Source organism: Camponotus floridanus, unplaced genomic scaffold (assembly GCF_003227725.1).
Source record: "Camponotus floridanus strain SB8 unplaced genomic scaffold, Cflo_v7.5 scaffold22, whole genome shotgun sequence".
In the NCBI taxonomy this organism is placed as follows: Eukaryota; Metazoa; Arthropoda; class Insecta; order Hymenoptera; family Formicidae; genus Camponotus; species Camponotus floridanus.
Genome location: NW_020229348.1, coordinates 687,130 through 704,254, shown reverse-complemented (window position 1 = coordinate 704,254; position 17,125 = coordinate 687,130). Strand labels below are relative to the sequence as shown.

The following is a 17,125-nucleotide window of genomic DNA, read 5'->3' as shown; positions in this document are numbered from 1 at the left end:
TGTCAAGCGACACGGGCGAACACGAGTGACGAGTGAGCGATCGTCCATCGTCATCGTCCATCCGACCCGTATCCGACGACGCGTGCATCGCAAACGCCGATAATTCAAGTTCAATTTTTCCATAAACACGATCACTTACGTGGCGCGTTCTCTGACGTCACTGCGGGTACGCTTTGACGTCAGCGGCATATGGCATCGTTGTCATGGCAACGGAAAGTCGATCCTCATTGGCCGGGCGTGCTTACGTTATTCGCGATCGGTGACTGGAACATGCCCGAGTCATCGAGAAAGTTTATTTTCGAGTCGATCAAAAATCTTTCGATGATAAGATAAGTGAACGCGTCTTGTTCTACGATGGAACGAGCTCATCGCAAATTTCAGCAGTGTCGCGTAGGCTCGCTGATAAGACGAATTGTGTTTCGATCGTTTCCGAAGACGTAATATTTTTTTTTTCTTTCCCGAAATATGTCGAGACTCGTAGATGGAAAACTGGCACTTGTTACCGGTTCGTGAATCTTTTTTTATTTAATTTAGTCTAATCGGATTTTTATTTTGATTCTGGAGCAATAAGTAGCAAAATTTATCCGAATAATCATTACTCTGCAAAAATGCGTTAGACTAGAATACTAGAAAAATGTAAAGTAGAGCGTGATCTTACCTGCTCTTTCACGATTCTGCAGGTGCTGGAAGCGGAATTGGAAGAGAGGTATGTCGAGTTTTGGCTCGCGAAGGCGCAATCGTTGTCGCGACCGGTCGGAATATCACAAATGTTCAGGAAACTGTTGGCACTTTAGAAGGTTCATATATATATATATCCTTAAGTTAAAAGAGAAAAAAAAGAGAACTTCTGAAATTTTGATAGAGTGCATTTTCATATGCTTATAATATAATTTATTATAATTATATTTATTACTTTATTCACTCAATATTATAATATTTTGACTATTTGATTTGTTATATACCACACTTTTTTTGCAGGTGTTGAACATATTGGATTACATATTAATGTTGAGGATCGAAACAGTGTCGAAACTACATTTAAAGATGTTGTAAAGCATTTTTCAAAGCCACCTACCATTATTGTTAATTCAGCAGGCATCTATCGGAAAAACTTTTTGATGGAAGTTGATGACAATACCTTTGATGATATCATCAATATCAATTTAAAAGGTACCTTTCTAGTCATGCAAACTGCTGTTAAAGCGATGATAGAGGGAAACGCAACCAAAAATTCTTCAATTATCAATATAAGTTCGATTGCTGCTATAAATGGATATGCTGAAGTAAGTATCCACAGTGCATCAAAAGCTGGAGTGATAGCTATGACAAAGAGCGCTTCCTTGGAGTTTGGACAGTATGTATTAGATATATATCTTGATCAATTTATTTAGAAAGTTTGCTAACATGTAACTATATTATGTATGTTCTACAGGTTTGGAATTCGGGTAAACACAGTATTGCCTGGTTTTATAGACACTCCTATGGCTGCAACTGTATCTGCCAAAACTAAGGAAATGTTTATAAAAAACATACCGTTACAAAGAATAGGAAAGCCAGAAGAAGTAGCAGAGGTTATCGTATTTTTAGCTTCTGATAGAAGTTCTTACATAAATGGAGCCTCTATTGAAATTAGTGGAGGACTGAATTAAGTTTTATTATACATCAGGTGTACTATATAAATAAGTTTTTAACTGAGTATTGTACATATATATATGTACATGTGTATGTAAAACTTATTTTTTTTATAGTAATCTATTTAATTTACGAGAAAATTTAAATATTTTACTCATAATTTTACATTCTGCATATTCTGCATATTTCAATATTTTATATCGATATTTTATTTCTTTGTTTTTAATATTATGAAATTTATGTATTACAATATATATATAATCATAACAGAATTTCATTCTAAATTTTGTTGCGAATTCCGAAAGATAATACAATAAAGTAAACTTCAAACATAAATATTAATATATATTTCTCATGTTAATATATATTTTACAGAAATTGAAATATGCATATATTTGCTATTTTGATTCTTTCGGTATTATTATATTGCTGTATATATATGTATATGATATATTTTTACAATATTGAGGTAAGGTATAAATAAAAAAAATTTTATAAAAATTTTTCCAGTATGTAAAATATTCTATACATTCTTGTGATAAATTACTTTCTTTTTCCTTTAAGTTTTTTTACATGTTGTGTGCCTTATAATGCACTTTTTCTTCTCTTAAATCTCTTTATATTTAGGCTTATTGTATTTTGTGAACTCTGCATGAGCCATAATTTCATCAACGATCGTTTTTCTGCATTCCTTTGTAAGATGCGAAAAGTAGAAATCGATTCGAGAATCGACAACCTTATCAATATGGAATGTTTTGGAAATGTTTTCATGTCATTCTTCTTGTAGAAGTGTTTGTGAAATTTAATTCGGATTTCATTCATAATTCTTCAAGATTATGCCTAATATCTGGCGTTATTTAGGTGCTCTCACGTGCAACCAATCTGCTCCTATATATACATCTTTCATTTTTGCGTTGTTTACGTAATACTTTCAATTGATACTTGACCAACAGTGGTACAATGTGAAACAATTTTTTGAAATCTAGAATGATAATGATTTTTTAAGTCTGATTTTTTAAATTTTATCAGAAATCTTTCGATAAGCAAGCGTATTTTCCTCTATAATAGAACAAATTTATCGCAGGTTTAAACAGTTTCGATTAGGCCCGCTGGTGAGACGAGTTGTGCTCCGATTTAAATTTGTAGTCTTTATTTCGAAATGATACTCGTAGCTGGAAAACTGGCATTTGTTACCGGTTCGTGGATATTTTTTTATTTAATTTAATTTAATCAGATATTCATTCCGAAGAAATAAATAACAAAATTTGTTCAGAGGAATCGTTATTCAGCAAAAATGTGTTAGATTAGATTATTAAAATGTCTAAGTAACGCGTAATCTTATCAGTTCTTCCTCGATTCCGTTGTAGGTGCTGGAAGCGGCATTGGAAGAGAAGTATGTCGAGTTTTGGCTCGTGAAGGCGCAAACGTTGTCGCAGCCGACCAGAATATCAAAACTGCTCAGGAAACTATTGCCTCCTTAGAAGGTTTATATATATATATATATATATATATATATATATATATATATATATTATATATTTTTGAAACTGATATAGAGTTCATTTTCATATGCTTAACATTGAAATTTTATAGTTTATTGAGATTATATTTATTTCTCTCAATAATTAATTTTATTTTATGATCAATTATTTGCTATATAGAAAATGTTGTAAGCATCTGAAAATAAACACTGTATTATGTATGCTTTTGTTTGCAGGTGCTGAACATATTGCATTGCATATTAATGTTGAGGATCGAAACAGTGTCGAAACTGCGTTTAAAGATGTCGTGAAGCAATTTTCAAAGCCTCCTACTATTATTGTTAATTCGGCAGGCATCTATCGCAGAAACTTTTTGACCGAGGTTGATGACAATATCTTTGATGATGTCATCAATATCAATTTAAAAGGTACTCTTCTAGTCATGCAAATTGCTACTAAAGCGATGATAGAGGGAAATGCAACTGAAAATTCTTCAATTATCAATATAAGTTCGATTGCTGCTACACGTAGAGACGTTGGACAAAGTATTTACAGTGCGTCAAAAGCTGGAGTGATAGCTATGACAAAGAACGCTTCGTTGGAATTTGGACAGTATGTGTTAAATATATATCATGATTTATTTACTTAAAAATTTTGCTAATATGGAAATCGTGTAACTGTAATATGTATGTGTTACAGGTATGGAATTCGGATAAACACAGTATTGTCTGGTTTTATAGAAACTCCTATGAGTGCACATGTATCTGACAAAATTAAGGAAACGCTTATAAAATATATATCATTACAAAGATGGGGAAAACCAGAAGAAGTAGCAGAGGTTATCGTGTTTTTAGCTTCTGATAAAAGTTCTTATATAAATGGAGCCTCTATTGAAGTTACTGGAGGATTGAATTAGGATTGAATTAGTTTTACTATTCATATATATATATATATATATATATATATATATATATATATATACATTAGGCGTACCATGTAAATAGATTATTGATCAAGAATTATACATATATAAGTAAAAAGTTTGCTGTATTATAAAAGCTTGCTATAGTAATCTATTTAAATCGCGACAAAATTTAAGAATTTTATTTATAAATTGACATTTTGCATATTCTTTATTTCGATATATATTTTGGATATGTATATCGATATTTTATTTTTTCATTGTTTTTTCTATAGTTTTCATGTTATTATATTTAATAATATAAAGAAGAAAATAATTGTATAAAATTTCATTCTGATTTTTGTCGCGAATTTGGAACGAATTCATTTAAATCTAAAGCAATCTTTAAACATAGATATTAATATTTTTTTTCATATTAATATATATTTGTAGGGAAATTGGTGTATGCATATATATTTGCTATTATATCTTGATATTTTTGTTATATATTGGTGTATGTATATATTTTTGGTATTATATTTTTATAATATTAAAGATATAAATAAAACATTTTATAAATATTTTTACACTAACTTTAAGCACATAAAGTGTCTTACATAATTGTCATTACTTACTTTTTTTTTAAACTTTTTGCTTGCTTTATAATGCATTTATTTCTTTTTTCAATAAACTCTTTATATTCCCGTTTATTGTATTTTGTAAACTCTATATCAGCCATAATTTTATCGATCGTTTTTTTGCGCTTCTTTTTTATAAAACGCGAAAAATAGAAATCAATTGGAGAATCGACAACCTTATCAATATGGAAGTGCTTCGGTAATGTTTTCATGTCATTCTTCTTGTAGAAATGCTTGAGATTTAATGCGGATCCCATTTATAATCCTTCAAGATCATGCCTATCTGGCGTTATTTAGGTGCTCTCTCATTAAACCAATCTGCTCTTATATGTATCCATCTTACATTTTTCGCGTTGTTTCCAATTGATATTTGACCAACTCACATAATAGTACAATGTGTAACAATTCTTAAAAGCTTATTTTTTATAGTAATCAATTTAATTCGCGACAAGAATATTTATAAAGAATATTTATAATTTTACATTTATTAAGAATTTATTAAGAATATTTATAATTTTACATTTTACATATTCTATATTTTGATATATATTTTGTATATATCGAAATTATAGAATATATTTTATATATCGTTTTATATATATATATATATATATATATATATATATATATATGTTTTGTATATATCGAAATTATATTGTATATATTTTTTTTCATTGTTTTTTTATATTTTTCATGAAATTATATATTAGAAAATAAATTAAAAAATAATTGTATAAAATTCCATTCTGAATTTTGTCGCGAATTCGGAAAGAATTCATCTAAAGCAGTTTAAACAGAGATATTAATATTTTTTTCATATTAATATATATTTTTTAGAGAAATGTATGCATATACATTGATATCATATTGTGGAATTTTTGATATGTATATATATATTTATGTATGTGTATGCGTGTGTGTGTGTGTGTGTGTGTATGATATTATATTTTTACAATATTGAAGATATAAATAAAAATTTTGTAAATAGAAAAAAATTTCAAGCCTGTAAAATATTCTACATAATTGTGATAAATTAATTATTTTTTCCTAAGTCTCTTTGCGTGTTGTGTGCCTTATTATAGTGCGTCTTTTTCTTCTCTTTAATAATCTTTATATTTATGCTTATTGTATTTTGGGAACTATGCATCACCTGTAAATTCAACCTTTCTTACGCTCCTTTTCTGTAAGATCTTACGATCCTTTTCTTACGCTCCTTTTCTGTAAGATCTTACGATCCTTTTCTTACGCTCCTTTTTTGTAAGATGCGCAAAAAAGAAATCGATTGCAGAATCGATATCCTTATCATTATGGAAGTGTTTCGGAAATGTTTTCATGTCATTCTTTTTGTAGAAGTGTTTAAGATTTAATGCGGATCTCATTCATAATCCTTGAAGATCATGCCTAATATATGACGATAGATGCTCTCACGTTAAACCAATCTGCTCCTATATATTCATTTTTCATTTTTTATGTTGTTTACGCATTTCCAATTGATTTTTGCTCAACTCATACAGTGATACAAGGTGTAATAATTTATCAAACTCCTATCAGAAAATTTTTCGATGAGCAAGCGTATCTTCCCCTACCATACAAGTTCATTGCAGATTTCCACAGTGTCTGTTAGGTCTGCTGATGAGACGAGTTGTGCTCCACCGTTTAAATCGTAGTCTTTGTTTTGAAATGTCGATACTCGTAGCTGGAAAACTGGCACTTGTTACCGGTTCGTGGATCTTTTTTTTATATAATTTAGTTTAATCACGGATTTTTATTTTGATTATGGAAAAATAAATAACAACATAACATCTGTTCGAGTAACTATTACTTAGCAAAAATGCGTTAGACTAGAATAATCATTACTCGATAAAAATGCGTTAAATTAGAATACTAAAATGCAAAGTAGCGCGTAATCCTATCTGTTCTTTCGCGTTTCTATTGCAGGTGCGGGAGGTGGCATCGGAAGAGAGATATGTCGAGTTTTATCTCGAGAAGGTGCAACCGTTGTCGCAGCCGATCAAAATATTAAAACTGCTCAGGAAACTGTTGCCTCTTTAGAAGGTTTATATATATTATATATTTTTTTTATGCCGAAAGGAGAAAAAGGAAATTTTTGATACACGTTTCATTTTCATATGCTTAACATTGAAATGTTATAGTTTATTAAGATTATAATTATTTCTCTCAATAATTAATTTTATTTTATGATCATTAATATCCTATACAGCAAATGTAAGCATCTGAAAATGAATTCTGTATCATGTATGCTTTTGTTCCCAGGTACTGAACATATTGCAATACATATTAATGTTGAGGATCGAAACAGTGTCGAAACTGCGTTTAAAGATGTCGTGAAGCAATTTTCAAAGCCTCCTACTATCATTGTTAATTCGGCAGGCATCACGCGAAAAATGTTTTTGACGAAATTCGACGACAGTAATTTTGCGGATATCATTAATGTCAATTTAAAAGGTACCTTTTTAGTGATGCAAACTGCCGTTAAAGCGATGATAGAAGGAAATGCAACTGAAAATTCTTCAATTATCAATATAAGTTCTATTCTTGCTAAACATAAATACGTTGGACGTAGTATTTACAGCGCCTCAAAAGCTGGAGTGATAGCTATGACAAAGAGCGCTTCCTTGGAGTTTGGACAGTATGTGTTAGATATATATCTTGATTAATTTATTTAAAAAGTTTGCTAATATCCAAAACATGTAATTGTATTATGTTTGTTCTACAGGTTTGGAATTCGCGTAAACGCAGTATTGCCTGGTTTTCTAAGCACTCCTATGATTTCACATGTATCTGACGAAGCTGGTGAAATGGTTATAAAAAATATAACAAAAAATATACCATTACAAAGAAAGGGAAAGCCAGAAGAAGTAGCAGAAGTTATCGTGTTTTTAGCTTCCGATAGAAGTTCTTACATAAATGGAGCCTCTATTGAAGTTACTGGAGGATTAAATTAGGATTGAATCAAGTTTTACTATTCATACAGTACCGGTCAAAAATATATTATTTCTTTTTAGGATAAATTAATTCAAATACATTTAATAATTAATTTTTCTTAAGTTGCTGTGTTCATTATTTAATGAAAAGTCTATTGTTAAGTAATTTATACCTACTATTAAAATATGTGACTAAACAGAAATATATACACTTTGAATTAAGTTATTCACTTTGAGTTAAGTTATTCTCAAACAACATAAAGGTGATATATTTTTGGCCGATACTGTATATACATATGCATTACTTATTTATTTATATTAGGCGTACCATATAAATAGGCTATTGATGAAGAATTATACATATATATATATATATATATGTAAAAAGCTTACTTTTTTATAGTAATTAATTTAATTCGCGACAAAATTTAAGAATATTATTTATAATTTTACATTTTATATATTCTATATTTCGATATATATCTTGTATATATCGATTTTTTGTTTTTTTCATTGTTTTCTTTATATTTTTCATGAAATTATATATTACAATATAAAGAAAAATATAATTGTATAAAATTCCATTCTGAACTTTGTCGGAAATTTGGAAAAAATTCATATAAAGCAGTCTTTAAACATACATATTAATATACATATATTTTTTTGCATATTAGTATATATTTTCTTGCATATTAGTATATATTTTTTAGGGAAATTGGTATATGCATATATATTTGCTATTATATCTTGGTATTTTTGTTATATATTAATGTATATATTTTTGGTGTTATATTTTTATAATATTGAAGATATAAATAAAACATTTTGTAAATATTTTTACACAAACCTTTAAGCACATAAAATGTCTTACATAATTGTCATTACTTTCTTTTTCCTTAAAACTTTTTGCTTGCTTTATAATGCATCTTTTTCTTTTTTTCAATAAACTTTTTATATTTACGCTTATTGTATTTTGTGAACTTTACATCAGCCATAATTTCATCGATTGTTTTTCTGCGTTTCTTTGTAAGATGCGAAAAGTAGAAATCGATTGGAGAATCGACAACCTAGCTAATATAGAAGTATTTCGGCAATGTTTTCATGTCATTCTTCTTGTAGAAGTGCTTGAGATTTAATGCGGATATCATTTATAATCCTCGAAGATCATACCTGGCGTTATTTAAATGCTTTCACGTTAAACCAATCTGCTCCTATATATCATTTTTCATTTTCCGCCTTGTTTACACACTTCCAATTGTTTGATATTTGCTCGACTCATACAGTGGTACACTCGGCAACCAAAATGCCTTAACACAATTTGCCCGTGTTAAGGCATATTCGGACGACGTACTTCCACCCTATTATAATTGCGCATCATGACTATTTAATATCTGGCAACGATGTTTCAAAGCGATTTTATGCAAAATTCAAATTAATGTGTGACATATCTGAAAAAGTGGTTATATGTCAAATATGTCAAAATGTATATGATTAGAAAATAAGTAATGCACATTAATTATATAAAATATTAAAATAAAATACATTAAATATATAAAAAATATAGCGTGATATGAATTACACATATTAATGCCAGTTTTTTATTGTGTGTCGCAGATTTGAGGATGAGCGACTGCTGTTCAAATATAAAAACTTAATATGTGTAATTCATATCACACTTTATATTTTTTATATATTTAATATATTTTATTTTAATATTTTATATAATTAATGTGCATTACTTATTTTCTAATCATATACATTTTGACATATTTGACATATGTCAAACCACTTTTTCAGATATGTCACACATTAGTTTGAATTTTGCGTAAAATCACTTTGAAACATCGTTGCCAGATATTAAATAGTCATGACGCGCAATTATAATAGAGTGGAAGTACGTCGTCCGAATATGCCTTGACACGGGCAAATTCAGGTGTTAAGGCATTTTGGTTGCCGAGTGTACAATATGTAATAGTTTATCAAAATCTTATCAGAAGGCTTTCGATAAGCAAGCGCATCTTCCTCTACCATTATGTAACAAGTTCGCAGATTTCAATAGTTTAGTTAGGTCCGCTGATTAGACGAATTGTGCTGCACCGTTTAAAATTAAACGTCTTTTTGAAATGTCGATACTTGTAGCTGGAAAACTGGCACTTGTTACCGGTTTGTGGATCTTTCTTTATTTAATTTAGTTTAATCGCGGATTTTTATTTTGATTCTGGAAAAATAAATAGTAAAATTTGTTCGAGTAATTATTACTCAGCAAGAATGCGTTAGACTAGAATAATCATTATTCGGTAAACACACGTTAAATTAGAATACTAAAATGCATAGTAGCGCGTAATCTTATCTGCTATTTCTTTGATTCTATTGCAGGTGCTGGAAGCGGCATCGGAAGAGAAGTATGTCGAGTTTTAGCTCGAGAAGGCGCAACCGTTGTCGCAGCCGATCAAAATATTAAAACTGCTCAGGAAACTGTTGCCTCTTTAGAAGGTTTATATATATTATATATTTTTTTTATGCCGAAAGGAGAAAAAGGAAATTTTTGATACACGTTTCATTTTCATATGCTTAACATTGAAATGTTATAGTTTATTGAGATTATATTTATTTCTCTCAATCATTAATTCTATTTTATGATCAATCATTTGCTATATATAAAATATTCTAAGCATCTGAAAATGAACTCTGTATCATGTACGCTTTTGTTTGCAGGTGTTGAACATATTGCGTTGCATATTAATGTTGAGGATCGAAACAGTGTCGAAACTGCGTTTAAAGATGTCGTGAAGCAATTTTCAAAGCCTCCTACTATTATTGTTAATTCGGCAGGCATCTATCGCAGAAACTTTTTGACCGAGGTTGATGACAATATCTTTGATGATGTCATCAATATCAATTTAAAAGGTACTCTTCTAGTCATGCAAACTGCTGCTAAAGCGATGATAGAGGGAAATGCAACTGAAAATTCTTCAATTATCAATATAAGTTCGATTGCTGCTACACGTAGAGACGTTGGACAAAGTATTTACAGCGCGTCAAAAGCTGGAGTGATAGCTATGACAAGGACCGCTTCGTTGGAATTTGGACAGTATGTGTTAAATATATATCATGATTTATTCACTTAAAAAGTTTGCTAATATGAAAAACATGTAACTGTATTACATATATATGTTTTACAGGTTTGGAATTCGAGTAAATGCAGTATTGCCTGGTTTTATAATCACTCCTATGTCTGCAATTATACCTGACGAAGTTAGGGAAATGGTTATTAAAAATATACCATTACAAAGATTAGGAAAACCAGAAGAAGTAGCAGAGGTTATTGTATTTTTAGCTTCCTATAGAAGTTCTTACATAAATGGAGCCTCTATTGAAGTTACTGGAGGATTAAATTAAGATTGAATTAGTTTTACTATTCATCAGGGTTGGGAAGTAACGCGTTACTTGTAACGTCGTTACATTATTCGGTAACGAGTAACAAATTTAACAGTTACTTTTATCGCTACTTTTTGCAAATTTACTCGGTGTAATTTTCATTCAAAGAAGAGTGGGGAATGCAAAATCACATGTACGTAAACGCGTCATTGGACACATATGAAAGAAAAAGTTCAGTGAAGATGTTCATTGTCGGTGGATCTGTATTAATGCCACTAAAGACGGCAGCTAAATGACACAATTGAACAGTAAATTCTTTTAAAAATTAATAAAGAGTTTCGATAAAATTTAGTAATGTTTTCATTTATTTTAAAATAAACCCTGTAATATTTAATAAACTTATATTTAAAAAAGTAACGAAATTTGTAACGATGCGTTAATTTTACGTAACGGTAACAGTAATGAGTTACTTTTGAAAATTGGTAACGAATAAGGAGTTATTTTTTAGAAAAAAGAACGGTAACGGAAACGATGTGAATTACTTTTAAAAAGTAACTTTCCCAACCCTGCTATTCATATATACATATATATTAGGTGTATCATATAAATAGGCTATTGATCAAGAATTATATACATATATATGTAAAAAGTTTGCTTTATAAAAGCTTGCTATAGTAATCTATTTAATTCGCGACAAAATTTAAGAATTTTATTTATAATTTTACATTTTACATATTCTGTATTTCGATATATATTTTGTATATGTATCTATATTTTATTTTTTTTATTGTTTTCTTTATATTTTTCATGAAATTATTTATTACAATATAAAGAAAAACATAATTGTATAAAATTCCATTCTGAATTTTGTCGAGAATTTGGAAAGAATTCATGTAAAGCAGTCTTTAAACATACATATTAATATTTTTTTGCATATTAATATATTTTTTAGGGAAATTGGTGTATCCATATATATTTGCTATTATATCTTGGTATTTTTGTTATATATTGGTGTATGTATATATTTTTGATGTTATATTTTTATAATATTAAAGAAATAACCAAAACATTTTGTAAATATTTTTACACCAAGCTTTAAGCACTTAAAATGTCTTTTTTCCTTAAAACTTTTTGCTTGCTTTATAATGCATCTTTTTCTTTTTTTCAATAAACTTATATTTACGCTACTTTATATTTACGCTTATTGTATTTTGCGAACTCTACATCAGCCATAATTTCATCGATCGTTTTTCTTTGTTTCTAAGATGCGAAAAGTAGAAATCGTTTGGAGAATTGACAACTTTAATATGGAAGTGTTTCGAAAATGTTTTCATGTCATTCTTCTTGTAGAAGTGCTTGAGATTTAATGCGGATCTCATTCATAATCTTTCAAGATCATGCCTAATATATGGCGTTATTATATTTAGGTGATCTCACGTTAAACCAATCTGTTTCTATATATCCATCTTTCATTTTTCGCGTTGTTTACTCACTTCCAATTGATATGTGTTCAACTTATTCAATGATATGTACAATCAATTTGCCAAGTCTTATCGAAAAGTCTTTCGATAAGAAAGATTCGACTTTTTATTAAGAGAAGAAAGATTAGATTTTTTATTTTTCTCTACCATACAACAAGTTTCAACAGTGTTCGTTAGGTTCACTGACGAGACGAGTTGTGCTCCGATTATTTCTAAAATTATCCTTAATCTTTTTTTTTCGAAATGTCTAGACTCGTAGATGGAAAACTGGCACTTGTCACTGGTTTGTGGACCTTTCTTTATTTAATTTAGTTTAATCGCGGATTTTCATTTTAATTTTAGAAAAATAAATAGCAAAATTTGTTCGAGTAATTATTACTCAGCAAAAATGGGTTAGATTTGAATAATCATTACACGTGTTAAACTAGAATACTAAAATGCAAAGTAGCGCGTAATCTTATCTGCTATTTCTATCATTCTATTGCAGGTGCTGGAAGCGGCATCGGAAGAGAAGTATGTCGAGTTTTAGCTCGAGAAGGCGCAAACGTTGTCGCAGCTGATCAGAATATTAAAACTGCTCAGGAAACTGTTGCCTTTTTAGAAGGTTTATATATATTATATATTTTTTATGCCAGAAGGAGAAAGAGGGAATTTTTGAAGCTGATACAGAGTTCATTTTCATATGCTTATTGAAATGTTAGAGTTTATTGAGAGTATATTTATTTCTCTCAATAATTAATTTTATTTTATAATGAATCATTTGCTATATAGAAAATGTTGTAAGCATCTGAAAATGGACTCTGTATCATGTATGCTTTTGTTCCCAGGTACTGAACATATTGCATTACATATTAATGTTGAGGATCGAAGCAGTGTCGAAACTGCGTTTAAAGATGTCGTGAAGCAATTTTCAACGCCTCCTACTATCATTGTTAATTCGGCAGGCATCGTGCGGAATACCCTTTTGATGAAACACGACGACAGTAATTTTGATGATATCATTAATGTCAATTTAAAAGGTACCTTTTTAGTAACGCAAACTGCTGTTAAAGCGATGATAGAAGGAAATGCAACCAAAAATTCTTCAATTATCAATATAAGTTCGATTTTTGCCAAACATTGTAACTTAATTGGATATAGTATTTATTCCACGTCAAAAGCTGGAGTGATAGCTATGACAAAGTGCGCTTCGTTGGAGTTTGGACAGTATGTGTTAGATATATATCTTGATTAATTTATTTAAAAAGTTTGCTAATATCCAAAACATGTAACTGTATTATATATGTTTTACAGGTTTGGAATTCGGGTAAACGCAGTATTGCCTGGATTTATAATTACTCCTATGAGTGCAAATGTACCTAATGAAACTAGGGAAATGTTTATTAAAAATATACCATTACAAAGATTAGGAAAACCAGAAGAAGTAGCAGAGGTTATCGTGTTTTTAGCTTCTGATAGAAGTTCTTACATAAATGGAGCCTCTATTGAAATTACTGGAGGATTGAATTTTTAGTTGAAGTTTTACTCTTCATATACATATACATATACATTAGGCGTATCATTTAAATAGGCTATTGATCAAGAATTATACATATATATGTAAAAAGTTTGCTTTAGTATGAAAGCTTGCTATAGTAATCTATTTAAATAGCGACAAAATTTAAGAATTTTTTTTATAAATTTACATTTTGCATATTCTTTACTTCGATATATATATTTTGGACATGTATATCGATATTTTATTTTTTCATTGTTTTTTTCTATATTTTTCATGTAATTATATATTATAATATAAAGAAAAAAATTAATTACATACAATTTCATTCTGAACTTTGTCGCAAATTTGGGACGAATTCATCTAAAGCAATTTTTAAACATAGATATTAATATTTTTTTTCATATTAATATATATTTCATATTAATATATATTTTTTAGGGTAATTAGTGTATGTATATATATTTGATATTATATCTTGATATTTTTGTTATATATTGGTGTATGTATATATTTTTGGTATTATATTTTTATAATATTAAATATATTAATAAAACATTGCTTTATAATGCATATTTTTCTTTTTTTTTCACTAAACTCTTTATATTCACGCTTATTGTATTTTGTGAACTCTACATCATCCAATTTCATCGATCATTTTTTTGAGCTCCTTTATAAAACGCGAAAAATAGAAATCAATTGGAGAATCGACAACCTTACCAATATGGAAGTGTTTCGGCAATGTTTTCATGCCATTCTTTTTGTAGAAATGCTTGAGATTTAATGCGGATCTCATTTATAATCCTCCAAGATCAATGCCTAATATCTGGCGTTATTATATTTAGATGCTCTCACGTTAAACCAATCTTCTATATATTCATCTTTCATTTTTCGCGTTGTTTAAGCACTTCTAATTGATATATATTCAACTTATTCAATGGTATATACAATAATTATGACAAATCTTATCGAAAAAATCTTTCGATAAGCAAGCATATTTATCTCTACCATTAACAAGTTTGTCACAAGTTTCAACAGTGTTTGTTAAGCCCGCTGACGAGTTGTGCTCCAATCATTTCCAAAGCCTTAATCTTTTTTTTCGAAATGTCTAGACTCGTAGATGGAAAACTGGCACTTGTTACCGGTTCGTGGATCTTTTTTTATTTAATTTAGTTTAATCGGATTTTTATTTTGATTCTGGAGAAATAAATAGTAAAATTTGTTCTAGTAATAATTACTCAGTTAAAATGAACGATAGATTAGAATACTAAAATGTAAAGAGGCAAATATAATCTTATCTGTTCTTTTACGATTCTGCAGGTGCTGGAAGCGGCATTGGAAGACAGGTATGCCGAGTTTTGGCTCGCGATGGTGCAATTGTTGTCGCGACAGGTCGGAATATCAAAACTGTTCAGGAAACTGTTGCCACTTTAGAAGGTTTGTATACTTTAGAAGGTTTGTGTATATATATATATATATATATATATATATCCTTATGTTGAGAGAGAGAGAGAGAGAGAGAGAGAGAGAGAGAGAGAGAATTTCTGTAATTGATACAGAGTTCATTCTCATATGCTTACAGCCTTCAAATTTTGATAGTTTATTCGAAGTATATTACTTTATTCTCTCAATTAATATTTTATTGACTATTTGATTTGTTATATAACAAACTTTTGTTTGCAGGTGCTGAACATATCGCATTGAATATGAATGTTAATGATCGAAACAGTGTTGAAACTGCATTTAAAGATGTCGTGAAGCAATTTTCAAAGCCTCCTACCATTATTGTCAATTCGGCAGGCATCCATCGGAGAAATCTTTTGATAGAAGTTGATGACAATGCCTTTGATGATGTCATCAATACCAATTTAAAAGGTACCTTCCTAGTCATGCAAACTGCTGTTAAAATGATGTTAGAGGGAAATGCATCCACAAATTCCTCAATTATCAATATAAGTTCGATTGTTGCTAGAGGTAGATCCATTGGATTAAGTACTTATAGCGCGTCAAAAGCTGGAATGATAGCTATGACAAAGACCGCTTCGTTGGAGTTTGGACAGTATGTATTAAATATATATCTTGAGAGAGAGAGATTAATTTATTTAGAAAATTTGCTAACATGTAACTGTATTATGTATATTTTACAGGTTTGGAATTCGGGTAAATGCTGTATTGCCTGGTTTTATAGACACTCCTATGACTGCAGATATATCTGACGAAGTTAGGGAAATGTTAATAAAACAAATACCATTGCAAAGATTGGGAAAGCCAGAAGATGTAGCAGAGGTTATCTTGTTTTTAGCTTCCGATAAGAGTTCCTACGTAAATGGAGCCTCTATTGAAGTTAGTGGAGGCCTTTAAGTTTTATTATTCGTATACATGTACACATCAGGTATATTATACATATGTGTGTATGATAATTATAAAACTTATTTTTTTTATAGTAATCCATTTAATTTGCGGAAAAATTGACAAATTTTATTTATAATTTCACATTCTATATATATTCAATGTTTCGATATTTTATTTCTTTAATTGGTTTCAATATTATTCATGAAATTATATATTACAATATAAATAAAAAGATAATCATATAACGGAATTTCAGTCTAAATTTTGTTGCAAATTCCGAAAGATCATCTAAAGTAAACTTTAAACATAAATATTAATATATATTTCTCATATTGATACATACTTTTTAATATATAGAAAGGAAACTTTTAGAAAAGTTGGTGTAGGCATATATATATATATATATATATATATATATATATATATATATATTTGCTATTATATCTTGGTGTATGTATTTGGTATTATATCTTGGTGTATATATTTGGTATTATATTTTTATTTTATTATTAATATTAAATATATTAATGTTAAAGGTAAATAAAAATTTTGTAAACATTTTTACAAAAATTTTTCAAGTATATAAAATATTCAACATAATTGTCATAAATTACTTTCTTTTCCCTTTAAGTTTTTCTGCGTGTTTGTGTTCCTTATAATCCGTCTTTTTCTTCTCTTCAATAATCTCTTTATATTTACGTTTATTGTATTTTGCGAATTCTACATAGCCATAATTTTAGCAACGATCGTTTCCTGCGTTTTCCTGCGTTTCTTCTTTATAAGACCGGAAAAATAAAAGTCAATTAGAGCCAACGTGGAAGC

The 17,125-nt window shown here is 29.1% G+C and overlaps 6 protein-coding genes across 6 annotated transcripts; all 6 read left to right on the top strand.

Moving 5' to 3' along the window:
• The first annotated feature begins 314 nt into the window (after window positions 1–314).
• LOC105253434 (estradiol 17-beta-dehydrogenase 8) lies at window positions 315–1,693 on the top strand. The gene is made up of 4 exons (XM_020028021.2): window positions 315–505; window positions 681–797; window positions 979–1,354; window positions 1,433–1,693. The coding sequence occupies exons 1-4, from the start codon at window positions 466–468 to the stop codon at window positions 1,647–1,649; spliced, it is 750 nt and encodes a 249-aa protein (XP_019883580.2). The 5' UTR covers window positions 315–465; the 3' UTR covers window positions 1,650–1,693.
• On the top strand, window positions 454–14,106 carry LOC105253528 (estradiol 17-beta-dehydrogenase 8-like). Its single transcript, XM_025408681.1, has 5 exons — window positions 454–481; window positions 12,716–12,739; window positions 12,944–13,060; window positions 13,284–13,662; window positions 13,750–14,106. The coding sequence occupies exons 1-5, from the start codon at window positions 466–468 to the stop codon at window positions 13,967–13,969; spliced, it is 756 nt and encodes a 251-aa protein (XP_025264466.1). The 5' UTR covers window positions 454–465; the 3' UTR covers window positions 13,970–14,106.
• LOC105253522 (estradiol 17-beta-dehydrogenase 8-like) lies at window positions 2,179–4,060 on the top strand. The gene is made up of 4 exons (XM_025408686.1): window positions 2,179–2,828; window positions 3,000–3,116; window positions 3,350–3,725; window positions 3,813–4,060. The coding sequence occupies exons 1-4, from the start codon at window positions 2,792–2,794 to the stop codon at window positions 4,027–4,029; spliced, it is 747 nt and encodes a 248-aa protein (XP_025264471.1). The 5' UTR covers window positions 2,179–2,791; the 3' UTR covers window positions 4,030–4,060.
• Window positions 6,022–7,673, top strand: LOC105253428 (estradiol 17-beta-dehydrogenase 8-like). Its single transcript, XM_011261478.3, has 4 exons — window positions 6,022–6,372; window positions 6,591–6,707; window positions 6,927–7,302; window positions 7,390–7,673. Exons 1-4 carry the CDS (start codon window positions 6,285–6,287, stop codon window positions 7,616–7,618), a joined length of 810 nt encoding a protein of 269 aa, XP_011259780.2. The 5' UTR covers window positions 6,022–6,284; the 3' UTR covers window positions 7,619–7,673.
• On the top strand, window positions 9,311–11,663 carry LOC105253424 (estradiol 17-beta-dehydrogenase 8). The gene is made up of 4 exons (XM_011261464.3): window positions 9,311–9,760; window positions 9,974–10,090; window positions 10,313–10,688; window positions 10,780–11,663. The coding sequence occupies exons 1-4, from the start codon at window positions 9,721–9,723 to the stop codon at window positions 10,994–10,996; spliced, it is 750 nt and encodes a 249-aa protein (XP_011259766.2). The 5' UTR covers window positions 9,311–9,720; the 3' UTR covers window positions 10,997–11,663.
• An 874-nt stretch (window positions 14,107–14,980) lies between the features above and the next one.
• On the top strand, window positions 14,981–16,377 carry LOC105253416 (estradiol 17-beta-dehydrogenase 8-like). Its single transcript, XM_011261451.3, has 4 exons — window positions 14,981–15,095; window positions 15,272–15,388; window positions 15,635–16,010; window positions 16,099–16,377. Exons 1-4 carry the CDS (start codon window positions 15,056–15,058, stop codon window positions 16,310–16,312), a joined length of 747 nt encoding a protein of 248 aa, XP_011259753.2. The 5' UTR covers window positions 14,981–15,055; the 3' UTR covers window positions 16,313–16,377.
• Window positions 16,378–17,125: the final 748 nt, after the last annotated feature.